Below are 26,457 nucleotides of genomic sequence, written 5' to 3' on the forward strand. Positions count from 1 at the left end.
TGCAGCAAATATGATTTATTGGATGTGGGTTGCTCAAGATGACTGACTCACAACTGAATTCTGCAGAGCAGTCAAGGAATTGCTGGCGGAGGCTTTCGCGAGGACTGCTGCATCACACAACACATGCTGAACTGAGTTCACAAGGTGGAAGGCAGGGACCGCTAGAGTGCCAGCGTCCTGCTGGTACTTCTCTGCTCTTTGGGTGTGTGTAAACTTCTCATTTGTCCTGCCTGAGCAAGGGAGCAGAAACACCATCTGGTTGAGATCTTGGCCTTGGAAAAAGGGCTAAAAACAAACAAATCCACCAATGGGTGTACCGCTCCAAAGCAGACACTGCAGTCACTCATACGGAAGGCAAACGTTGCTGCAGACAGGGCGCTGTGTTCTGCCCAAATCCAGCCCCTCTGAGTCTGTTGCTTTCCGAAAAGCCTTCCCCTGCCTTGCTGAGCCTTCTCAAAAGCCGCCCCGTTTCCTGGCCAGCTTCTCTTGGTGCGGCAAGGAAGATGCTGGGTGCCCGTCGATTGCAGCCTGTGCTTCCGGTTCAGGAGCTGCAAGCGGACGCCCCAGCCAAGATCTGCTGGGCGATGTTGGCGAGCGCAGGGAACGCCAGGCTCTTTGGAAATTCCTGGAGGAAGTCTCTGCCTTGTTCCAAGCTCTGGCTGAGCTGGGGGTCCAGGGGCACGCACCCTGTGCAAGAAGGTGGGGTTGCAAGAAGGCAGGAGAGGTTTAAGAGGGAAGAGGGAGAGAAGGTGAAAAGAGGAAAGATGGGCAGGCTCTCCCATCTCCCAGACAACAGCTGTATACTGACCAGCAATGAAGCTCTAAGTACAGGGATGGGGAGCTTGTGGGCCCTTCAAAGGCTATGGGGTTACACCTCCCATGATCCCTGACCAAGTTCTATGCCGGCTTGGGCTGACATGAGTCCAACGACAACTGGGTCACAGGTTCCCTGTCTCAGCTGTATCCAGCTAAGAGATCAATTTCTTTTCTTGAGGGTGAAAGTCGAGACTAAAACTGTAAAAGATTATGCTGCTACAGTGGGAGAGGAAGCCCCTTTGCAGAGGATGCGAGTCATCTGGCACAGGGCTCAGCAGCTGTTTCTGACACTTTGAATCACTGTGAGTTCGTACTGAATTGAAATCAATTGTTTGATTAATTTGTTTTGGGGTGGGATGGTTTTTTTTTTGCCTTATGGAGTTGTTGAGATGATTATAATCACTGTAATGTTTGCTAATTTTAATGTTATTGTCATCATTGTGACTTGCTTTGAGCTCAACGTGGTTGCAGGAGAAGCGGAATTTGAGTATTCAATCATCAACTCAGTTTTCCCAGAGCGGTTCCTCTAGCTGGCTCCTCTAGCTGACTCCATCTATTGCAGCTCTGTCCTCCTTTGCTTTGGATCTGTCCCGTGATGCCCCCTGTCAAGATCCAGACTGACACAGCCTTATGGCCGGGATCTTTCATAACCTTATTTAAAGTGTTATGTGGATATCAAAGTCACAAGAAAACCACCATCGCAACTTTTAATGCTCTCCTAGAGGGTACTCCGGATAAACTCACCTAGGAATGGGACCTCGGCATGCTTGGCCAGCTCCTGTCCACCTCCTTTGGAAAAGACATTGGTGCATTCCTAGAACAGAAGAGGAAGCTTAATTCTAGAGGAAAAGTGGGGAGGAAATTCTGGAGGAAAGGTGGGGTGTAAATAAATTAATTCATATAAATACAGTGGTACCTCTAGTTGAGGACACGATCCGTTCCGGGGTGCTGTTCTTACCCCGAAAAGTCTGCATCTAGAGTGGCGCTTCTGCACAAGCGTGATAGAGCGCTTCTGCACATGTGTGAAGCGCGCAGAATGCTTCTGTGCATGCGGCAAAGCCCAGAAGTATACGCTTCCGGGTTTGCCGCGTTTGCAAGCTGAAAAGACGCAACATGAACCTAACGCAACACGAGGTATGACTGTACGTATTTATATACCACTATAACATAAAGTGTCGGGAGTCCTGACTGGACTAGGATCACAGTGTCGGGAGTCCTAACTGGTTTTCCACCCTGCACCTGGTATTTACTTTCCAAAAAGAAAAAGACACATGAAATGTCAGCTCTATCTCTCACAAATATCATGCCATAAAGTTTGGCCTTTAGCAATTATTCCCCTTGGGAAAGCAGAAATGCTTGCAGAAGCTCCACCAGAGGACACAACCCTAAACTTGCTCCTGCAATCAGGTTTTTTAAAAATCACTCCAATGGCCACCAATCTCAGATCTTAATAAATTTGCGCACGCTGAGCTTAACTCAGCCTCTGGCTCTTACCAAACAGTGTGGGCAGACGAAGCCGCTCATGTTCTCCACGATCCCAAGGACCCGTAAGCCTGTCTTCTTGCAGAAGGTCAGCTCTCGCCTCACGTCCCCCACGGAAACAGCCTGAAGAAAGAAGACAATCTTGAGTAATACAGTGGTAACAGGGCGGCAGCAGGAAACAAAGCTGAGCAATAGGCAAAATAGTCTGGCCACAAATGTGTTATTTTCAAAGCAAATCTCAAAGCTGTAGAGAATTTTCATATGACACTGGAAGCTGCCTCATACCAAGTCAAGCTGCATTGGTTCTTTGATCCAAAGCTGTCAGATGCACCAGCGAGCATTTAGCAGCAATTTCCTTGAAAGCTGAAAGTTGAGTTGGATGCATGGTTGGTTTGGACATAGGAATCTGCCTCATGCCCTTCTAGCTCAGTATTGTCCGCTCTGACTGGCAGCAACTCTCCAGGGTTTCAGGAAAGTTTCTCTTCCGGTTCTACCTGCAGATGCCAGGGAATAGACCTGGGACCTTCTGCACGCAGAGCAAGTGCTGTACTACTGTGCTACAATGGATATGGTTGTCAAACCCTATGTTTTAAAAAACTAATAGCTGTGTTGTCATGATGGACAGATAGTTTATAACTAATCTATGCGATAGATGCCGAGTACGGTATTATACAAGCCAACTGTAGCGCAGGGGAGAAACTTTATCCAAAAATGTCTCTTGTGGCTATAAGAGCACCCCCTGGTGTCCATACACAGCTACAGAAATTGCCTTTGAGAAATAACACCTAGAGCACATTGATTCCCCCTCCCCTATATAAAATGACCAAAGCCAATATTTTCAGGATCCTCAAATAAAATTTTCAGTATCCTGCCGTGCCATGATGCTAGTTTGTGTTCATCTGAAAGTCTTGGCGATTCAATGTGCCCAGCAAAATGCTTGAAGGGCAACTTCGGAGAGAATAGCCCAGAACCCAAAAAAGCAGTAACTCTGATGCTATAATCAGAATCACCCCAAGTGACTTATGTTGTAAACTACCTAGAAGTATATAACACGAGAAAATAGATAGCTAAGATGTGGAACCAAGACATATTTTATGAGAACTAAGGACAATGGTTAAAAAGGGGGATAAATTTAGGGGAAAAGGGAATCATTTAGTGAATTTTAGAGACACAAATATCCAGTTTGCAACGAATGCTATGACAAACCATGGTTTAGTGCAAACAGCCAATTGTGTGGGTTCCCGGAGTGAAGACCATAGGCACAGAGTAACCATTACTGCCTCATCTCCTGGTCCTGCTGCTGCCCTGCTATATGGGGTCAAGTCATTGTTCAGCTTTTGGCTCCAAGGAGCAGGGCAGCAGCAGGAGCGAGCGAGGAACTCACTCCAGGAACTCACATATTGGTTTGCTTGCACTAAGGCATGGTTTGGCTCATATTACAGTGGTGCCTCACAAGACGAAATTAATTCGTTCCGCGAGTTTTTTCGTCTAGCGAATTTTTCGTCTTGCGAAGCACGGTGTCGGAAAAGTTTTGGAAAAGCTTCAAAAATCACCCAAAACCTCAAAAAAGGCTGCCACACCGCGTTCTATGAGTTGCTCCTCGAAGTCAAGTCGCAACTGTATTAACGGTGTTAAGAAAAAGGAAACAAACTTGCAAGACGTTTTCGTCTTGCGAAGCAAGCCCATAGGGAAATTCGTCTTGCAAAGCAGCTCAAAAACTGCAAAACCCTTTCGTCTAGCGAGTTTTTCATCTTGCAAGGCATTCGTCTTGCGGGGCACCACTGTACATACAGAGTCAGTTTATTGAACCAAGTCCACATTTATACTTTATGATGAAGTCACACAAATTATAGTGCAAGTTGGAATTTTCAATCTAGAGCTTTCAAAAAGCTACACATATATTTTATAAAATTTATTTAGATGCCCCTTAAGTTTTGATTATAGACACTTCCAGTTTAAAGATTTGTAGGTGTGTAATTAACTGTGTGTGCACGTTTGTGTGTAGCTATTATTATTATAGTTGCTTTGTTCCTATTATTTGTCACTTTTGTACAGGTGCGTAATAGTTTTTTTTTAATTAAAAATTGCAGGAAAACCCAATAAATTAAAAGACAAGAAAAAGAGAGAAGTCATCTGTACCTGCGGTGTTGTAACAAGAATTGCCCCAAGAGGCTTATAAGGCCGAAGGGATTCTACAGTGGAGATATGCTCATCGGATGTGCCAGGGGGTGTATCCACAATCAAGAAGTCAAGTTCTCCCCAGGTGACATCGGACACAAACTGCTTGATCAAAGCTATAATGAAGTATAGAATGGGAAAATATATTGGAATGCATCCAACTAAGTTCTACTGAGCAACCCCCACTGAAATGAATGAACCTGAGTTAATCATGTCCGTTCATTTTAATGAATCTGCGCCAAGGAGAACTTAGCGTTGGAGGACCCACACAGACACAATTCACACAATAACCCTGTGGTGACAGGAGCAGGTCCACCACATACCCCTGTCCTGTCCTGTATGAAGATAGGAAATGGGCGGAGGTGATGGGGGCGTGGCCAAAGACTGGTCTGCCTTAGGACACATTAAAGCAGCGTAACCCTCCATGTCGTCTGCCCACTTCTTCCGGTGACATTGCTATCTGCAGACCCTGTCCATACAAACCTGCCCAAATCTAAAGATCTTCCAAAGATGCGCTTGTTTATGTCCCACCAATATCAAAGGCTTGTTTGCACAGGACAGGAGGAGACTCAAGAGAAGGCCTCTTAATGGCTGTGTTCAAACTCTGGAACTCCCTTGCAACGGAGAACTAACTGGGCAATCCCTTTTTAAAAACTGACCTGCAATTTAATCAAGTTTCCTTTGTTGATACTTGTTTTAAATTGGCAGCTGTGATGTTGTTGTTTCTAATTGACTGTTTTTTCCTGCTCTTATTTTGTTTGTCGCCGCTTCTTGATTATGGTTGTGAGCTGCCCCTAGGGTGCCATGCAGAAAGGCGAGGACTAAATGGCATGTATTTTCTGAGCACATGGCCCCAAGCAGGGATTTCGAAGGGATTCAGAAGGACGGTGGTGACACTCATTAAGGGTCACCCAAGTCACTTGCCACCCATGTAGACCCTGTGCTAGTCCTCTGTTCTCCCGCAGGAGCTGGGAACTGCCAGCTGGATGCACGGAACAAGAGGTCATGAAGGAAAAACAACATGGCAGAACTGTACCTCCCAGTGCATGTTCAGAGTGCGAAGAGCTAACTTGGAGCACTGTTGCCTGGAGGAGATTCTTACTCATCGTAGCCAGCACACTTGGAAACAGGGACGTGTGCTACCCATTTGCAAATAGGTCACTTGCTTTGCTGCCCGGGGGGTGGGGGGGATGGACAATAAACCTCCAGGCAACTGAGTTCAAAAGGTGGTTGTCCCCAAGACTGACTGGCTTAGGCCAAATATCACTAACAGGGGCATGCGGGTACGTAAACACTTGTATCTTCCATACCATTTTTCTTTGGTCCTCTCCATATTACGGCATCGTCTGGCTTTTCCAGAAGGAAGCCAATGGACATGACGGCAATGCTTTTGTCTTGGCCAACGAAGACCGGCACCCAGCCACCGTCGCACTGGTGAACATCTCGGTCCTGCACATTGAGCATGCGCGGGATGCTGGGGCCACAGAGGTCTACGTCCAGGATCCCGACCTGCATTGGGAAGACAAATGAGGAGGCCCTGTTCAGTAAAAAAAAACCCAACAACTAAAAAAAGCAACTTGCAAGCCCAGCATATCAAACCTTTCTCCGGACATGGCACAGCAGGCCGAGGAAAGGTAGGTGAAAGCTGCAGGAAGGGATAAAGTTGAATTCTATCACTGTAACATTCTGCAATGGTAGGCAATCAAGTCCTTCAATGTAGCGGCACTGATGACCAGGAAGGGAGTGATTTTGCCTCCACATCAGGGTGCTGGCCTAGGATGAAAACTGCTCTGTCTACCTCATGACTCTTACCTACTTTAATCCCCCTACTCTTGCTCCCTGATAAAATTGGTGTGGTCTTGGAGGACTAAAATTTTTGCTTTTTGGGTGGGGAGGGGAGGCTGGATTAGATTCCCAGGCTGGTGTGTGTGTGTTCACCTGCCCTGGCATTCAGAATGTGCAGATCACATCAGTACAGCCATATGTAAAGGTAAAGGGACCCCTGACCGTTAGGTCCAGTCGTGGCCGACTCCGGGGTTGTGGCGCTCATCTTGCTTTATTGGCCGAGGGAGCTGGCGTACAGCTGGGTCATGTGGCCAGCATGACTAAGCCGCTTCTGGCGAACCAGAGCAGTGCACGGAAACACCATTTACCTTCCCGCCGCAGCGGTACCTATTTATCTACTTGCACTTTGATGTGCTTTCAAACTGCTAGGTTGGCAGGAGCAGGGACCGAGCAACGGGAACTCACCCCATCGTGGGGATACGAACTGCCGACCTTCTGATCGGCAAGTCCTAGGCTCTGTGGTTTAACCCACAGCACCACCCGCGTCCCTACAGCCATATGTACCTACCTACAAAACCAGGAAATGGCGCTTGCTGGAAGCAGCTCATTAGTCAGCCGATCACCAGAAACCCCTCCTGCCTCCCATTCCCGTTGAGCCTCCTCCATTTCTGATGGGTCAACAGCCTTCTAGGCATCCATGACAGAGCGCACTATAGGCTGGGGAAGGGGAACATCTGGTTCTAGTGTCAGGAGGGAGAAAAATGTTTCCCTATTCACTTTTCTATGTGATGCATGATTTCATACACTTCATAGAGTCACAGAATTGTAGAGTTGGAAGGGACCCTGTGGATCATCTAGTCCAATCCCCTGCAATGCAGCTGTCTCATACAGGGATCAAACCTGCAACTATTATGTCACATCTTACCATGCCTCCCCAAACGCTGCAACCTTTTTCTCAAGGGTTTGGCTCCATCTCTTCTGAGCTCTTTCCCAAATGAGAGCATGGGGAGGGGACTTGAACCTGGGACTACCCATGGACTGAACCTCTGATGTTTCACTGGGTTACAGTTCCACATGGAGGCCTTACCTGTCCTCACCATAGACTCTCTCCTTAGCCTCCTATCTCCCCGGATAGTCCTGGGCAATTTCATTTCCAAGCAGGCCATGTCAAGCCACATGGGCCTCTGGGGAGGGAGCAAGTCAGACAGGGAGGGGAGTGAGAGGCAACGTGATGGAGGCGGAAATTTTCCATCATGGAATTTTATCCCACTGCTAGATTTTTTCACTTCCATATCTAAAAAACACAGTTTCGTAAACATTCATTAGTAACATAATGAATGGATACAAACCTGTAAGGTTTTGTAGACAGTTTCAGGGATATAATTAACTCCCCCCCCCCCAGGTGACTCTCCCTATGGAGCACCCAGGCACATGCAGTAAATTTAAATGCTTACCTCCTTTGGGTGTGTGTGTAAAAATTAATGTTAAACAGTGTTGCTGTCTTACCATGCTAACAGCACTGCGTAGGTGTTGATATTGGAGTTGGTGCTCAAAACCTTCTAAGTGTGGGTTTCAGCAGCAATTTACCCACTGAAATTGCCCAGTGGCTTTTAAAAAAAACCATATTTTTATTAAAGGTTTCTTAGTTTACAAAAATACGTGCATGGTCTCTTTTTCCCCCAAGCTGCATTTTCTACATTTGTAGTCATACATTTGTTGTGATACAGTAGTGTTACACACAGTGTTAGGTTAGGAAGAAAAGAGGGGGAGAGGGAGGGAATGGTGAGTGGGGTCGGGTGGCAATGTTTCTATTCTACTTAGTGTATGTGTGGGGTTTTGTGTCAGTGTCACTTGTGTGGGTTCTCTTACTATTTGCTTGTTGTATTTTCTTGGTGGTGAGAGAGGTTGGGGGTGGCCTAGGGTGTGGTTGGTTGTCTTTGGTTGGCTGTAGTGAGATTTGCTTTTGTGTGTGAGTGGGTTATGTGTGTGTGTTTTTTTGGATCAGGTTAGCCAGATTGATTCGTATGCTGTTGCGGATTCTTGTTGCTGTGCCCAGTGTTTATTTGAGGACCCATGAAAACCAGTGCGCGGTGACCCGAAGTCTGGAATGAATGAGAACGTAACTCTGTCCACTCATTTCCTGACGCACATGGAAGGACGTGCTTGCTAGGGCCTCTGACTTCATACAGTTCCCAACGGCCCACCCAGGGAGCTGACAGGAGTACAGCAGACTCCCCCTGAAGCCCCCCCCCCATGCCTAAGCACCTGGAAGAATGAAGAGGTGGGCTGTTGGGAACTCAATATAAGGGGAGGGTCAAAGAGCACAGCCTGGCCCATACCCCTCACGTAATGGGGACCTCATGAAGGGGAACACCTGAAACCCTAAACCCAGTCCCACACAGTTAATCCCCTTTGTCTCTCTTCCTCCAACCAAAGTTTCCATTTACCAACTCTAATTCTGTTCTGTCTTCCAACTCCCTGACCCCATACTCCATGGGCTCTCCCACTTCCCTTCAAACATACAACATAAGGAGTGGATAAAATACCAGTAACACTGAGTCATTTCAATGGTGTAATTAACTCCCCGCACCCCAGCAAATACAGCTAATTTAATTTCTTAGCCTGGGGGGTAGGAACAAGCTCAAATTAATGTTACAGTTTTGAGGGCCTTCGTTTTTGCTTCTTGAGAAGTAAACAATGCACACAGGCATATACTGCCGAGTGGTCATGTTCTTAGATATCTTTAGTTATTCCGAAGAAAATCCCTAAAACCCAAAACTAAAACCAATTTGCATGTAAAGCTCCAGCTTTGTAAGACTACAATGTTTAGACCACATTAACTGCACTATTATTGATTCTTCCTGTCCCCAAATATTTCAAATACTTCTGAGTATTGAAAAACCTGAAGAGATGAATACATAATATTAAGGCATACTTGTCTAGATTTGTTTGCTGATTAAAGTTCAGCTGCCTTAGCACTCTGGAATCCCCCCCCCCAATTTTTCAGAAAACCCACATCACTAGGACCAGCAGGATCACACCTGTTTCACTTTGAAGTTCGGTCACCTGACATCATGGTGACATTGGGAAACTAGTGAGTGGGAAGCCCTGCTCATCTGTCGAAGTGACTCGCAGGGGGTGGGGGGTGCTAGGGATCCTGTTCCCTAAGCCTCTTCAAAGAGTTCAGGGTGGTATACATGAAGGCTTATCCTCAAGAAAAAATGTGTGGAATGGGGATACATTAGACTGGGAGATGGCATATGGGCCAGGACCGCTGCAGTCACTGCTAAGCAGGGATCTGGGTACTCTGGGTTCACATTCAATCTTTGCTTTGAGTCCTGGAAGACCTGCTCCCTGTCTTGCAGGCCTCTTCTCACCTGGCCTGAGAGGACAGGGCCTTGACTGATTCCAGCTGCAAAAGCCGAGGCTGCTGAAGAGGCCAGAGACCATCATGGCTGTTTCTTAGTGCAGACCCAAGTCATTGAGCCCCCATGAACTACCACTGGCAGCAACAGCAGCTGACATGTTCTATGCTTATGGTAATAGTTTATTCTCTTTTTGATTATGCTGTTTTAAATGTGCATTCTATATTGGACTTCCTTTAGGAATGTTTTCTTTTGAAACGTTTAAGAAAACTTTGCCATTGTCCACTTTGCCGCTTTAAATGTGCATTCTTGTAGTTGACCTCCTTTGTAAAGTTTTATTTTGAAATCTTTAAGATAATATTTTAGTTTCCTGTTCACTGTGTTGCTCTGAATGTATACCTGACTTTCTTCATTGATGTTTGATTCTGGATTGTTTTATTTGATGTTTTAATGTAGGTTGTAAGCCGCTTTAAGGTCCCTCCCTCGCTTAAAACTATAAAGCAAACAGAAATGAAATGAATAACAACAATCCGGTGCTCTAACCACTCTACCACATGGTACATACCTTTTTCCCAGTGTGATGCAGAGCCAAAGCCAGCTCTGTTGAGATGGTGCTCTTCCCTACGCCCCCTTTCCCCGATAGCACCACGACAATGTGCTGGACCCCAGCCAGGTTACCTCCATCTGTAAGGGACAAGAGGTGAGGAAACGGTTATTATTCCGTCTGATTTCCAATGTTCTGGTTGCAAGTGAGGTTGCTTGTGTGCATCAAATGGCATCTGTCAGGCACAAAAGGAAGGTATTTGGCAGGTGAGGGATGAGGGTGTGGGGGAACCCAAGTTTGCAAAAGTACCATACTTTTCTTTTAATAGGGGAAAACCCCAAGGTGGGAGAAATATGCAATACAGCCGAGGACAGAGTGAGCTCTGTGGTCATTTATTTACTATCTGTTAAATTTGTTAGTTGCTTAGCCTTTTCCAAGGCAACCCAAAGCAACTTATAGCCAAGCAAACAACCCACACCCTGATACATTAAAACCAATATGGTTTCTCTATAAAATGCTTAGAAATGAATGCTGCAGGTTGCTTTAAAAATAAAGTGTGGATAGCCAGATGGGCGGGGTAATAATAATAATAAAATTATTATTATTTAAAAACAACCAAAGTAGGTCAAAAGAAAGAACAATAAACAATCTTAAACATATTCTGCTGATTTCCATAAACATTACAGTGGCACCTCAGGTTACATACGCTTCAGGTTACATATGCTTCAGGTTACAGACTCCGCTAACCCAGAAATAGTACCTCGGGTTAAGAACGGACCTCCGGAACAAATTAAGTACTTAACCCGAGGTACCACTGTACTTCAAAGTATGATTTCAATGTATGAAACTGCATACATTGCCACAAAAGCCACCTTTTCATTTTCTCCCTCATAGAATCATAGAATCATAGAGTTGGAAGAGACCACAAGGGCCATCGAGTCCAACCCCCTGCCAAGCAGGATTAAGTGTTTAATGTACAGGTTCCTCGATTAAGTGTTTAATGTACAGGTTCCCACAATGCTTGAAGCCAAAATCTGTTATGAATTGCAAATTCATCCAAGCACCCAACACATTCGCCCCCATTTGTATTAGCAATTCTCTCAATTCAGACCTCCACTTGCACTAGCTAGTTGTGGCATTTTGGCTTATGACAGTTGGAAGCCAAATTCCATAGCGATTAGAATTCCAGGACACCTCAGTCACTGGCTTCTGTAGTAACACAGCCATCCAGGATGTCTCCCATTGTAAAATGTAAACACAGCCATTAAGTGATCATAGACTCGTGAGGCAAAAAGGTGAATAAGGATGGACAACTTGAGTCACCCAGGAATTTCCTGCACCTTCACACAGCCAGGCTGAGGGAACATCTTAATAAGGCTTAAGTTCCCCAACCGTATCAGAAGCAGAAGACACTTATCTCCTCAGCGGAGGATTTTGGACATTTAAAAGGATATTAAAAGATGGATACTGAGGAAGAGAATTCTTGGCACCCTGTGGGGGATCAAAATCAATCGAAGCAACAAGATTCCCTGGAGATGGAGCCAACCATGACCTTGGCAGATGTCATTAGGAAGTCCACGAAAGGTAACACCGGGGTGATCTTTCCCCCTTTCCTACTGCTAAAATGGCTATTAATATTAAAATATTAATATTTATTGAGAAAGGCATGAGGTCATGTTGAATATTAGAAGCTTGCTTGTCAGCTGTCATCAACAGAGAGAGTGTTCTGGGTGACATTTAGTTCTCTTATTGGTGAACAGACAAGAGAGAGGAAACGTGGCGACTGAGTAGCAAAGATCAGTTTGCGCAAAGGGGCCCCCAAGCTACAAAATTAAGATGGCATCCCTCTATCTAATTTTTATCCCAACTTTCCTTTAAGGAGCTATGGTGGGAAACATGATCCCTATATCTTTAACCCCCCCCACAAAATATTACACAATATTGTTATTTGTATACAATACAATGCATGTTATAAATCATCATGGTATAAAAATAGCACACGCAGTGTTTTTATTTCTTTAAATGTTTTAACAGTGTACACTGCCTTGATATCTTATGATATGGTGTTACAGAAATACTTTTATAAATATAATAAATAGGGTTGTATCCAATGATAGTCCTACTCCGAGTAGACTCACTGAAATGAATGGCCATGACCAACGTAGGTCCATTCATTTCATTGGGTCTACTTCTGAGTAGAACTTGGTTGGATACAACCCACAATCTAAGGCTTATTCTTATGGTTTCTTATATTAGTAATATAAAGATGTCAATAAATATGTGTACAATGCACCAGTAAATATGCACAGGTAATTAAAAGGACAAGATAATTATGAGTGGGTAATTAAAAGGACAAGATAATTATAGATCCGTTCTTGAACTACTCAGATACTAATATCACCTTCCTATCTTTTGTCAAATAATGTATTGATTAACTCTATAAATTTGTTTAGACTATTTCCTGACCTGAAATTCTTAATCTCTCAGTTACAAAACTCCAGCTATTAATCACCTCTTTGGCCTGTGCTTCCGCCTCAAACATAGTTGTCTTGTCATATCTATTACCTATAATAGACTTCTCCCCTCACAACAGCTCTGTGAAGTAGGTTAGGCAGAAAGACATTGAGTGATCAAGATTTATCCAGTAATGTTTATAGCTGAACAGGAATCTCCCAAGTCAGAGACTTAACACTCCAATCAATTAGGAGAATATAACTGTAAATGTGAGTCGTTCCACACAGAAATAAGTTATTTTTACACTTAACTTTATGTAATGATGATGAGTGATATATAATATATACACAATTTCAATAATCCTTCAGTCTTGGAACTTAGGAAAGTATTATCCCCTTATTGCAGATGCAAAGACAATGAGAGAGTAGCTTGCCTAAGGCAACCTAGAGAGTTAATGGCAGATAGGGATGGAAACAGGAACTTCCTCATTCATCTGTGAGACTCTTAGTCTGCAAGTCTTATGTACACTTTCCTGGAAGCAAGCCTCAACGAACACCATAAAACATCTGAATAAATACGCATAGACTTGTACTATTGGTCACTGTTACACTTAACCATATGATTTAAAAAATACTATCAAATGGCTAGTGTGTTAATACCCCCCTTTCAAAAGCACAAGCCAAATTTTATATAGCAAATGTAAAAAGTCTACTGGGAAAGCTTGATTATTTAAATTTTATTTCTATATACTTTATTTCACTATGACTAATAGTTATAAAACCCAAAAGTGGAAACTGATATAATGATAATTTTCATAGTATGTTATTTGTTGGGTTTTAATTAAGTTGGGTTTTATTGATTTATCCTCCACCCACCCCCCATCTCTCAACCTATTTGTTATCTAATGTCCATTTCCCATATTATATACCACAATGTCCTAAACTGAACCGATTTGGAATACTCTGCCCTGCCTTTAATAGAATAATAGAACCATAGATGGAGCCAGAGTCAATGACAGGCAGGATCAACTAATTCCTCTTTAGTCCCCATCCTCCTCCCTGCTGAGTTCTACAATAGCAACATGGAGATTGCTGAGGAAGTTGACTAGCAGTGCTGTCCACCTGGGCTGGTTACATATAAGAAGGCAGGGAACTGTGGGTGTTTGACAGCAGACAAGAGTTTGGCAGGGCAGATCCCCATTTGTCCCTCCACAGTCTACAATGCAAGGCCTAAGCTTCCGAAAAACACTGCATGCCAAAGGCAAGTCCTTCTGCCAACATTCAAATCTTGCATTCATAGGTGCTAACTTGAATAAAATATACATATATTTTTTTGGGGGGTGTTTCTGCCCTGGGGGGGTTCTGCTCTGCCCCCCCCCACTTCTGCAGAGCACACCTTCCTCCACTGGGCACAACTGGGCACTGGTCTCTCCTCCCCCCGTCCCTACGCAAGAACCTTGTTTAAATTACAGTGGTACCACTACTTGCGTTCACCTCCGGTTACGTATCCTTCGGGATGTGCACGCGGCAAACCCAGAAGTGTTTTTCTAGGTTTTGCCACACGTGCATGCGCAGAAGCACTATACTGTGCTGCGTGCATGCGCAGAAGTGCTATATAGCGCAGCACGCATGCGCAAAACACACACCTCCAGTTGCGGAAACCTTGGGATTTAAGTGTTTTAAGACATGACATTTCAATAGCGTGCACTTACTGAATTAAGGACTTACAATTTAAAGCACTGAAAATTGTTAAGATTAATTTTAGCGCATGTGAAGAACAAAAGTATATGTCAGGGTGGGGAACCTTTGGCCCTCCATCATCCCTAACCATCAGTCATTTTGGTGAGGGCTGATGTGAGTTGGAAGTTCAGCAACATCTGGAGGGCCAGCTGTTTCTCACACACCAGACCAACAGGAAGTTGAATATGAACCTAAACTCTTCATTTTCTAAGTGGCTCTGAAATGCAGAAACTGCACAGTGGCAACTTTGATCAGTGGTAGAGTAAGCTGTCCTGCCAGGCTTAGTTACATCACTTCTACCCGCCTTGGGAAAAGAGGTAATAAAGCCTCTTGTTGTACACAGTCTACCTGAGAAGCTCAGCACGTGAAGAGGTTTGAGCTGGTTGCTCAGGCCACATGGATCATAAGCCACTCTTGTGTTCCTATATCAATAATTTAGGAACTTTCACCACTTTGTAACTAAGCTAAGTTGTATTGCCTGTGCAACTTTTCTGACTGATGTATGGAAATGCACATGAACCTGACCTTTGAAGGGTTTGTAAGTAAACCATTTTTTAAAACTTGCCAAACATGTAGTTGTCTTCTTATGCTGGGGTAAGAGGGAAACTTTAGAAAGAAACTTTTAAAGGGGACATTTTAGAACTCACTTGGAGGGACATATTTTAAAGATCTAACAACCTGTATTTCCGTGCTTTACTTTGCTGCATATTTAGTGGCTTTAAACCTCTGCTGGGGTTTTCTCACTGTAGAGCACCTTCCCCAAATTTGGATCTTGGCACACACCCCACCCCTCTCTCTTTTGCACCAGCACAACTGTCATTAGCCTCAACTAAGGAAGAAAGCTGTAATCCAGCAACGTCTGGAGGGCAGGTTCAACATCATTGCTCTTATTTCTTTGGAAGAAGTTCCTGTGCTTTAACAGCAGGTAGACATCTGACAGGCGCAGATTATCCCATTGTTGCTAAACATCTGCTTCTCCACAGATGTTAAAAAGCGCAGGAAGCCTAGTTAACATCCAATCACCTTCCCCAGCGACCATGCCTTCAAAGCCCATCAATCACTCACCCTCTGCGGCTTCCTCCATGTTGCTTCAGCAATCCTCACCACTTCCGACTTCGTCAGATGATTGACATGCACCTTGACGAATGAACTGACAACGGGGGTTGGCTTTGCCCGTACTCTAACGAGTGACATCAATCTTGTTCAATGAAGAGGCAGCTGGGGGATCACGTTGCCCGCCTTTGTTCGGTCCTCGACTGAGTGACGTAAATTTTAACCAATAGAAAGTCACCAGGGACTCTTCGGCTGCCTCCTGTCCTATGAGGCAGCACTCACCTTACCCATTGACTCTTCCTTCTCAGCCAATCATATCTCGGAGACCGCCTTCTCTCTCTCTTTTTTTAATTGAGTGAGAAAATCTCCACCTCCTTGTTGAAGAGGGAGGAACAGGGCTTGCCAATGAGAGAGATGGGAAAGGGTCACTGGCGTCACCACGCCGTACTGCGCGTGCGACTTCAGCGCTATGCCGGGCGCTGAGCGAGGGAAGCGTCCAATCAGGAGAGAGGAAGATGGTGCCGTTCCCCCGCCCTCTCCCTTTCGCCGGGGGCGGGAGGAGCAAGAGGAGGAGTGACGCAGGTAGGAAACGGACGTGGAAGGAGGGGAGGGAGCCGAGCCGAGCTGCCAATGGGCGCGGCCGAGGTGGGCGCGCGCAGCGTGGATTGTTTATATCTCGCCTGTGGGAAGGAGGCCGGGGTGCGGCGCCTGCCGATGTGGAGCGGAGGGAGGCGCGCTCGCTCGCTCGCTTCTGAGGGGCCGGGGGAGGAGGAGGGGAAGCGGCTCTGTGGCTGGACGGCTGAGGTAGGCCATGGGGGGTGTTCGCGGCTGAGGAGAAGGGGGCGTATGTGTATGTATGGGGTAAGCCCAGCGTGCGGCCTACAGCTCGGTTGAGAAAGTACTTCTGAAGCCACTAACGGACCGTTGGCCAGTTTCTGGCGGGACCCCTCCCAGTGGCTGCTGGGAGTTCTCGCAAAGGACGCTGGGTAAAGTTGGACACTGGTCTCATTGCCCCGCCCCCAACTTACGAGGCATTTATTGGGTGCTTGGCCGAGAGACAGTGAGTCAGCGCAAGAATTATAGAATTGTACAGTTGGAGGGGGGGGGGAAACCCTAAGGGTCATCTAGCCCAACCGAATGACTGTTTCTAAGTGGGGGTACGATTTAGCTGAAGTCAAGAGGTGCCTTTTCTCCTGTAGTTTTTTAAGGTACCTCTGTACCTTCTTTGCTTAAAAGACTATTGGGAAGGATGTGGGGTGTGTGTGTGAAAGAGAGAGAGATTTGCCTAAAGGCCCAGTCTAGGGTTTGGGGTTCTATACTGAAGACACCCCCCTCTCTATCTCTGCACCCCATAATTTAAAACTTTTTAATTGTAACATAATGAATGAGCCAGAGGCCCAGTAGCAGGATATTACATTATGCAAACAAACAAACAAAATTCTAAAATGAAAAAGTAGTAACACAGGCTCCGTTACTTCCAGGTTGCCGTGGAGTGCAACCTGAAAGCGCTCAACCTGAAGCACATTCAACCCAAGGTATGACTGTACGTGCATCTGGCATCCACAGTTTTGTTGGGGCTACCAGAAGCATGAATGTGGGTATTGGGGCAGGCACCTGCACTTTGTTCCGTACTTAAGAGTTTCCTGTGCCAAATATTAGCACATCTGAAGTGCATATAATTGTTGCATATAACGTGGATCTGTTCTTGGAGAGCCTGGTTTCACAATGGATTCATGGGAAATGGTGGGACTTGAACTAGGATAAAATCCCAACTCTATATGGACAACGTAGTTCATTCTATCCTGTGGGGCTGGATTACCTGTGTGCTTTGGCTCACCTCTGTGATACTAGCATTCTGTATTGAGGCAGTGCAGTATAGTTGCATATAAAGTTGGATTGGGATCAGAGAGACCTGCTTCAAATCCCTGCTTAGTTAAGGTAAGTGGCCTTCCAGGGTGCCTTTCATATGCCCCTCCTTTATGTGCTGAATTTAATTACTGACTAGGCACATAATTTAAATGTTATTTTCTACCTGTGTGTGTTAGAAAATAAGTGATGCAAAGTCACTTCTGCTTTATGGGATGTCATTGCCATCTTTGAGTAGTGATGGTTCTCATTACATACTAAGTGACCTTTTCTTTCCACTTGATAGTTTAAGGCTGTGATCATTTAATACAATTTATTAAAGAAGTAAAAGTTAGGATACTTTTATGCAAGAGTATTTATATCTAAGAAGAAAACTGATCATTGATTATGAATCCATAATTGATAGCTTTGTTCTATGGTCACATTACATAGTTCTTACTGAGTCTTGTGGATGCCTTAGGAGCCTAGCCTTTCCTTTAGCTTTCTGGGACTGTAAGCTGGTGATAACCACTCCTCTGTTACATATGAGAGTCACTCTGGTTACAGCCATCTAGACTTCCCCTTTCAACCCTGGCATTTTCTAGCTAGTGTGGATTGTAACTCTGTATGCCTAAGCCAGTGGTTTTCAGTCAGTGTGCCATGGCACCCCGGGGTGCCTTGAATGGTGGTCAGGGGTGTCGCAGACAACACTGACCTCTGCCCCTCTTTCCTTCTTTCCCTCCTTTCATGCCCTCTTGTATCTCTGCCTCCCAAAGGCTTGTGTGGCTGTTTGTTGCAGCAGTCCTGGCTACAAGCTCCTCAGGCAAATGGTGCCTCTGGAGCTGGCCAGGGGGTGCTGGTTGCCAGAAGCTGAGGCAGCCTCAAAAAGGGGTGAAGGGCTGCTGGCTCTGCAGGCAAGGGGTGACATAACTGGGCTTCTGAGACTTGGAGCACGTTTCCCCATAGGGGAGCCATAGAAATAATGTAGTTGGTCAAGGGAGCCCTGGACTCAAAAAGGTTGAAAACCTCTGGCCTAAGCATATATTATCTGAATGCATGTTTGCTGTTGAAGCAGTGCACTGCTTTCTAGCCCTAGTGGTTTTTGCACTGGAACGCTCTCCTTATGGCATCATTATAGGCTCATCCTACAGTGGAAGGAAGCAATCCTCTATTTTTTAACAGTTAAGGTATGTTGTCTGCCAGAGACTTTGCTTCAGTGCTCTTGATGTTTCCCAGCTGTGTCTTGGTGTGTTTTCAGTTTGTTTTCTGTCCATGCTCCTCTTTATCCCATACTTAGCTTGTTATAGCTGCTCCTTTGACTGTAAAGTTCACTTGGAGTAATCTTTTTCCTCACAAGGCAGCTCAGTTGTTGACCTGCTGAGCTGCCTGGAGTGGCTCATTTGATCACTGAGCCGAGTGGCCTTAATCGCATTATGCCTATCCTGGTATTCTTTACATGATGCCAGGGTTGGGCAGTTCTGAAATAGGGACCGTTAGATCATGAATGCTTATCTTCTGGGACACCTTCCAGGACCTCTTCCTGCAAAGTCATTTCAAAACATTTGGATTGTAAGAGCCCTGCTGAATATCTAAAGTACCTGAATGACAACCACTTTTCTTTTATACCCCCTTGGGAGCTAAGAATGGCGCTATTTTTCCTCTGCAATGGCAATAATAATAATAATCATAATAATTTGCTTTATATAGCTGCCCCATAGCAGAAGTATTCTAGGAAGCCAGTGTGGTGTAGTGGTTGGACTAGAACCTGGGAGGTCAGGGTTCAAATCCCCACTCAATCATAAAGCTCACAGGGTGACCTTGGGTCAGTCATAGCCTTTTAACCTACCTCACAGGGTCGTAGAGATTAACAGGGGAGTGAGCCATGTGGTCTTTGGAGAAAATGGTGGGATATAAATGCAATAAATAAGTTCTTCTGCTTTTCTTCTTAAGAAAGCTGGAGGGGCCAGCCAGATGGAGATGGCATTCACCAACCTGGCATCCAGAGATCTCCATGTGGTCACAACTGGACCTGTGCCAGTGGCAAAACATGCCTGGCACCTCACTAATTTCTAACACTGCTTATCCAATGTGCTTGCCTTGGGTATTGTGCCTCAAAAAAAGCACTTAATTTATCTGTTACAATATAGAGTCAGTGGTCCTTATTTTTGGTTTAGGCTTGGGGTGCAGTTTTGAACCCTGATTTTCATAAATTCCTGTAGCCTGGGGGTGAATAGTAGGGCAGGAAGGCTTTGGTCACATTTAAGCAAGTACTGTAAGTATTGCCTGTTGGCAAATGTTTCAAAACATTAAGTTTGTGGCCTGTAACTTCTCTGTATAGAATGATTGGAACCGGCTGCAGTGTAGCAAAAATGTATTTGGTTAAAACTCTTGATGTTTACATAAAGGAGGATAAGGGAAGTTCTTGCTGGTCTCTACTGTTGGATATCTCTTGTTTTCAGTGAAACATTTTGCCTTGTACTGTACTGTATCCTCTTCTTGACTGCAGTGTCCACCCCACCTCCAAAGTAGTATACAGCGCTATATTGATTTATCCAGAGAGCTTAGGGAAACACATGGTCATTTGCCCCCCTCAGTAGATCAGACTTGAAAGCACGACTTGCTCAAGGTCATCTGAGGAGATTCCCAGTGAAGTGAGGATTTGGGCTTGGTTTTCAATGATCTTAGTCTAATCGCTACATTGTACAATGCTTCCATTATGAAACCTTGCAATTTAAAAAAGTAAACTTTAAAAACATAAAACAAATGGACTCAAGAAAAAGGCCAGGGTAGGGTAGGTGGGAACTGGGAAGAGGAGTGGAAAACTATATGAAATGACATTTTCAAAGACTGAACTCTGGGGGTCGGGGTGCAGGATAGAGTACATACATGACTGCTGTGATGGATAAGTGAATCTGTCTAAGACTTAGAGTGCCTGATATGATATTATTCTCTTTCTGCCTTCCTCCTCTCTCCAGGCTCTCATGTCTCCTTCCATGTTCAGGCTCTTTTATAATATATAGCTATTTGCTTCAGATGGTCTGTCTTGTGCATTTGTACAGAATTATTCTGAGAGTTATTAATTCCAGGGTTGAAAAAATGGTTTTAAGGCATCACTTGCAGTTATCACAGTACAACAGATTACCTTTGTTTCTTTTGACTTTCCCTAGCATCTTTGTTGTTACATTCCCCTCCTCCCTGCAAAGAACTCAGGGTTGTGCATATGTCTCCTTGCAGCAGCCCTGCGAGAGGTTTAAGTCAGCAAGACAATGACTGCCCTAGAATCAGTAAGCTTTATGGATGAGTGGGGATTTGACCACAGATCTTCCCTGTATACTGCATATAGCTGCTTACTATCCTTTCTCTTCATTTACTTTGCCTCTCTTCATTAGATTATAAGCCTACAGGCAGGGCCTGGACATCACTTAATACACGTTAAAGGCTATAAATAATAAACAATTTCTGTCTGAAGGAAGGATTATTGTTCTTGTTATTGTGTGGTTAATAGTAAAGTAGGAAGGGTTGGCTTGAATAACATCTCTCCTTGCTTTCCAGATTACCTCTCCAAACACGCCATGGCACGCCGTATACGCAACAGCAGAGCCTGGCACTATGTCCTGAGTGGCGTACGCCGTGATGCAGACTCAAGGACAGTAGCATTGCCCTCTGGATCCCTTAGCTGGTCATCTGATTCTGATGGGCAGGTATGATAGTGTAGAACAGCCTTCTTAAGACCCAGTGCCATCTGGATAGTTGACTGTTTGTCTGAGTGGGAAAATTGACTGTTGGCATATGTTTTGGATTTTTGACCAGGACTGTAATAGCTTTGTCCAATGAGCTAAACTTTCATGAGCAATGAATCCATGAACCTAGCAGGGAGCTTAAATTTATCTACATTCATGTTTTTTCTCAACTGGGTGAGAGAAGTAAGTTGGCACTATTCCTTCCCCCACACCCACCGGAATTGAATTAAACCAGCATGTGTGGTAAACCACATGAAAGTTTATTTTGTGCTAGATGGAGTCTATTTACTTCATCAGTTGATATTTTCAGAGTGTGGGTGCACCCAGAGCTTGTTTTCAGAGTGTATGCTGTTTTTGTTCACAATACTCAGATTCAGCTGAGATCTCCATTTGAGAGGTACTAAATAGCAAAGCATAGGGACGCGGGTGGCGCTGTGGGTAAAACCTCAGCGCCTAGGACTTGCCGATCGCATGGTCGGCGGTTCGAATCCCCACGGCCGGGTGCGCTCCCGCCATTCGGTCCCAGCGCCTGCCAACCTAGCAGTTCGAAAGCACCCCCGGGTGCAAGTAGATAAATAGGGACCGCTTACCAGCGGGAAGTTAAACGGCGTTCCATGTGCTGCGCTGGCTCGCCAGATGCAGCTTGTCCACACTGGCCACGTGACCCGGAAGTGTCTGCGGACAGCGCTGGCTCTCGGCCTATAGAGTGAGATGAGCGCACAACCCTAGAGTCTGTCAAGACTGGCCCGTACGGGCAGGGGTACCTTTACCTTTAAATAGCAAAGCAGGGAAGGAACATGGCCTGAGCCCTCAGCTAGTTTATTAAATAAATTTATTCATTGTGTTTATATGCAGGTGATGACCACTTTGAGTGCATTCAATTGATGCGCGACCTCTGACATGTGGGTTGTTTTGGACTAGGAAGAGGGTAGAAGGGGTGGGAAGGGCTTCTGTGCGCTCTGCCGATGTGCAGGGGGGCCAGGAATGCAAGCCCTGTGCAAATTGGGGTTTGCCTGCACCACCTTTCTACTAAGGCTTCCAAGTTGGTTTACAATTTTAAAGTACTAAGATGAAGGAAAAAACATGTAAAATTGGGAGTGGGGGCAGTCTGACTGGAGTAGGCTCTGATGTCATCTGTACATGCCTCCCTCACACTCCTCTTCCTCCTCAGAGGAGCAGGCTGATGTCTGAAAATCAGGGTTTGAAATTGCACTGCTGTAGGGTAAGGCTGAACCACTAAGAGGGACTACTGACTGTTTTGTAACCAAAACAAACTGGGAAGTTAGTTAAAAGCATAACTCAGTGCAAAGAGGGAAGGTTAAGGAAGTAATAGTGCAATCCTATACATGTCTATTCAGAAGTCCCATTAAGCTTAGTGCAACTTAGTCCCATATAAGTGGATATGGGGATTGCAGCCTAAAACAATAAAAGACCATCCCTACTTCATTTTATGCTATGGCATCCTCCTACACTCTCCAGCCAGTCTTCTTAGGAGCTAAACTTTCCTCACTAAAGCAGTGTCAGGCTTCCAATAGTCACTAGTATCAATGGGTCTCTTATCTTTTGTCAATTCCCCAGAGGAAGAACGTATAAGAGCTAAAGGAAGGTGGAGTGAGAGAGACAGCAGAAAAGCCTGCAGTTCTTCCTACTCTGTGGGTTTTTATATAGATAAGCAGGTGTCATATCAGCCCTTCTTGCCATATTATTGTGGCTGCTGCTTCTGCTTTGCTGCCAAATTATGGCTCTCTCAACCTCTTATCAGTTGAGAGGGTGCAGCTTCAATAGAGGCTACACAGAGCCAAGCTCTTCTACTTCAGTCACCCTTTAGTAATTATTTTCAGTAATCTTTAAAGTCTGGCAAGGATTCATTTATACCAGTGAAAGTGGACAGCATTGACTTCAGGGAGTATACGTAAAAATAAAAAGAGCTTAAAAATAACATTTCTGTTGAGAGGAGAAATCCATGGGAATGGAAAATGACAAGGGTAGGTTCTGAGCATTTTTTTTTTGAAAGAGCATTCTAATAGTTTGTTTTTCTTTCTTCTGGGCAGCACAGCGACTCTGATTCAGAGCCAGAATTTCCTTCTCTTTTGCCTTCCATACCCACAGCAATCCCTGTAACTGGAGAGTCATACTGTAACTGTGAAAACCAGAATGAAGCTCCTTTCTGCTCTAATGTGCACACTATTCACCGGATCAAAGACTGTCAGTGTGGAGAGGAGGATGAATGTAAGGAAGCTTTTTAAAAATCTCATATGAGTTAGGGATGTGTTGGAATGTGACATAGATGTACAGGGGGGAAATAGTGATTGGATCTATGACTCCCATTGGCCATGCTGGTTGGGCCTGAAGGGAGTTGGACTCCAGCAACATCTGGAAGGTCATAAGTTCCTCAACCCTGCTCCATTTCTGATCTTTCTCCACAGGGCCTTTGGAGAACTTAAAATATCAGTTAAGAAGAGAAGGCAGAAATCTTTTCACATGCCCAGAACCCCTCTCTCTGACATGCTAGTTTTCTATATATATCATTTGTGTTTTTGAAAGTATACCATCTCCCCTGCTGTCATTTAGATTTTGACTGGGTATGGGATGACCTGAACAAATCCACTGCAACATTGCTGACCTGTGATGACCGTAAGGTGAACTTCCACATGGACTACAGCTGTGGCACTGCTGCAGTCCGGGGAAACAAGGAGCTAGCAGAAGGGCAACACTTCTGGGAAATCAAGATGACCTCACCCGTCTATGGCACAGACATGGTACATTGAATAATGATGTTTGGGTGCTGCAGGGGGCAGCTAAACAAAACAGGATGATTCATTGATAGCAGTACACTAAGTGTATTCTTTTAAAATATTTTTCTCCTGCTTTTGCAGCTGAAAGCAGCAAGCAGCCAACATTAAGTGTAGCTTGAATTAATAAATGGCACATCAGTAAAACGCATCAGAAAACAGGCCAGAAGCATGTAAAGCATCAGTCAGGCTATGGGGCTGGTGGATTAAAAAGATTTTCAAATGGCATCAAAATATGGCCAATGTAGGATCCAAGCAGCTGTCCTAGGAGTTCTCTGGCATCTTGTATGGTGAAATCCAGTGGGGACACCATGATCTGCATAATCTTAGTAACCTTAGGCCACCACATGCGTGTACAGCTGTGTCTTTAGCCCTCAAATATGGTGCTTTCATATCATTGCTTGCTTCACTATGAGGCTGGAGGGTTCCATGCACTCCCAGAATGCTTGCTTAGGGTCTGCTGGAAAGGAGTCATAGCTCAGTATTTACATGCTAGAGGCCCAAAATTGAATCTCTGCTACCATCTTCAGCTAAAATGATAAGGTAGCGGGTGAGGGGGAACCCTTGACCTCAGATGCTGGAAAGCTGCTAAGCTGCTTTCAGTCAAAGTACATAGTATGTGAGTAGATCAGGTATGGGGAACCTTTGGCTCTCTAGATGTTGCTGAACTATAACCCCCATAATCCTCAGCCATTGGCCATGCTTGCTGGGCTTGATGGGAGTTGGAGTTCAACAATATCTAGAAGGCCAAAGGTTCCCTAATTTTGGGCTACATGAACAAGTAGTCTAACCTGATAGAACACATATTATTTTACGTGAACCAGCCCTAAGATGACTTGCTTATCCATATCCATTGGAATAAACTGTTCCATCTTAAGACCAAAGATTTCCTTAGTAATGTCTTGGCCTTTGCTGCAGGCCTATGTGCAACATTAGAGACTGAAATGTTTCGGGGTAGTACCATATTTTCCATTAGAGTTGTAGGTTTGTCAAATTGCTTAAATTCAATTATCTGCCATAGGTCTACACAACCAATAAAGTGCTATGCAATAAATTGGATGATACTGTGCTGTGACATTATGTGAAATAAAATCATGCAGGTCAACACAGCATGTCAGATTGATGTACTGCTGAGGTTGGTCTGCAAGAGTTGAGTATAGCAGAGCTCAAACCATGGGCCAGAAACCAGAATGCAGGAGAGGGTAATTATGTAATATGTAATCCAGATGCATTAACGAGGTTGAATTTTATTAAATGATATTAAAAATGCATAGTGCTAGACAACTGAACAGTAAATAGTTCAGTTCTATCAATGTATTCTTTATCTAAACTAGAGGGAATGCATGTTGGTTTAGAAAGTAGGGAGTATGAATGATTTCCCCCACCCAAAGTGATTGTTGAACCTGAAATGTTCTCTGTAGTAGTGGAGCAGAATCAGTGGCTCTGAAGGCTAAATAAAAGGCTTACATGAGCAAATGCTCAGGTGATTGCTTAGGTGGCTCCATGATTTATGTAGTGTCCTTTTGTCTGTGTGCCTGCCCTCTTCTCCTCATTCCTAATTTTCTGTCCACATCTAGATGGTGGGAATTGGGACATCAGATGTGAACCTGGACAAGTACCGCCACACGTTTTGTAGCTTGCTGGGCAAAGATGAAGATAGCTGGGGCCTCTCATATACAGGTAAGGGCAGCATAGAAAATAATTCATGGGATGAAGGAGAAATGTGAAGGTTTGCCAGCAATTGGAGGTGGCTCAGTGGCTCACAGTGTTATTGAGCCATCAGAGATCATTGCTTAAAGTTGTGCTCCTTCAGATGTGTTTGGACTCCAAACTCCCATCATCGCCAGCCCCGGACAGCATGGTCAATGTTCACGGGTGATGTGAGTTCTAGTCTTAACATCCTCTGCAGTGCTACAGGTTAGCCCTGACTGAAATGTTGAGAACACGAATGTATAAATTCTCCCTTACAAAGGAAGTGAGAGACCATGATTGACTAAAGGAGTTGGACATATATTTGTAACTGTAAACAAAAAGTGAAATGACTGGCTTCTGAAGGGGGGAGGTATTTCTGTATTTGAAGCCTAATGCCAGCAGTCAGGTGTGCAGCTGGCATGCCAGCATATAGGAATGGACTAGTGCATGTGGCAGGTGCATTTTAATGGGCTGCATGTGCATGGGAAGCCTGCACAGGCAAGGGCTTTTTCTTGCGGTTCACACCCTGTATAAATTGGCCTTGGATTACAGGCTAGAGGACCAAAATACAGGCTAGCTTCCGGAAGTTCAAACTTTATATTAACATCTTATTCTGTGCATCCCTATTTTATAGGTTATCAGAGAACTTGCACATGCACGTGTAATTAAAATGGCATCTTCAAACTTGCAAGTGTTGGTTTACTACTTACGTGTTCTGGACTGCTGCATGTGTGAAATTACTCGCTTCTATAAACAAAATGGCTTGGGCCAAAATTTGGCTAGTGAAAAAGCCAAGTATTCAGCTGGTGGTTAAAAAGTTAGTATCAATATTTTAAAAGTACATCAGAGCAGGTCCCTGTACTGAGAAGATTGCAATCTCAAACATGGCACTGAGGTGTCAACAAAGGCAGGAAACGGGTGAGGGTGAACTTGGGTGTGTACTTTCCTTTGGTTACAGTAGCGGACGATGCC

General features: G+C 44.7%; 2 protein-coding genes and 1 long non-coding RNA gene across 9 annotated transcripts in view; 2 read left to right on the forward strand and 1 right to left on the reverse strand.

The window, feature by feature from the left end:
* Positions 1–15,591, reverse strand: NUBP2 (NUBP iron-sulfur cluster assembly factor 2, cytosolic). The gene is made up of 7 exons (XM_082200154.1): positions 15,429–15,591; positions 10,192–10,310; positions 5,787–5,985; positions 4,438–4,592; positions 2,311–2,421; positions 1,561–1,630; positions 1–687 (listed from the first exon to the last, which is right to left on the reverse strand). Exons 1-7 carry the CDS (start codon positions 15,445–15,447, stop codon positions 542–544), a joined length of 819 nt encoding a protein of 272 aa, XP_082056280.1. The 5' UTR covers positions 15,448–15,591; the 3' UTR covers positions 1–541.
* On the forward strand, positions 694–4,523 carry LOC309519333. Its single transcript, XR_014213808.1, has 3 exons — positions 694–1,118; positions 1,539–1,691; positions 4,389–4,523. It is a non-coding gene; the product is annotated as an uncharacterized lncRNA (long non-coding RNA).
* SPSB3 (splA/ryanodine receptor domain and SOCS box containing 3) overlaps positions 11,405–26,457 on the forward strand; it is a 17,657-nt gene continuing 2,604 nt past the window's right edge. Inside the window, exons 1-5 of one of the 7 annotated variants that reach the window (XM_082200133.1) lie at positions 11,405–11,754; positions 20,814–20,962; positions 23,053–23,230; positions 23,573–23,760; positions 25,371–25,473. In XM_082200133.1, the coding sequence (XP_082056259.1) occupies positions 11,631–11,754; positions 20,814–20,962; positions 23,053–23,230; positions 23,573–23,760; positions 25,371–25,473 (742 nt within the window). In that variant the 5' untranslated portion in view covers positions 11,405–11,630. The other 6 variants (XM_082200132.1, XM_082200134.1, XM_082200136.1 and 3 more) reach the window with 6 other exon arrangements.

Source organism: Podarcis vaucheri (assembly GCF_965113315.1).
Source record: "Podarcis vaucheri genome assembly, chromosome: 14".
In the NCBI taxonomy this organism is placed as follows: domain Eukaryota; kingdom Metazoa; phylum Chordata; class Lepidosauria; order Squamata; family Lacertidae; genus Podarcis; species Podarcis vaucheri.

Excerpts from the sequence above, each read along its gene's own strand:
- NUBP2 (XM_082200154.1), bottom strand. Across the intron at positions 5,986-10,191 it reads TGCATCACACTGGGAAAAAG|GTCGGGATCCTGGACGTAGA; the intron begins GTATGTACCATG and ends TTCCCAATGCAG. Across the intron at positions 688-1,560 it reads TGCCGAGGTCCCATTCCTAG|GGTGCGTGCCCCTGGACCCC; the intron begins GTGAGTTTATCC and ends CTTCTTGCACAG.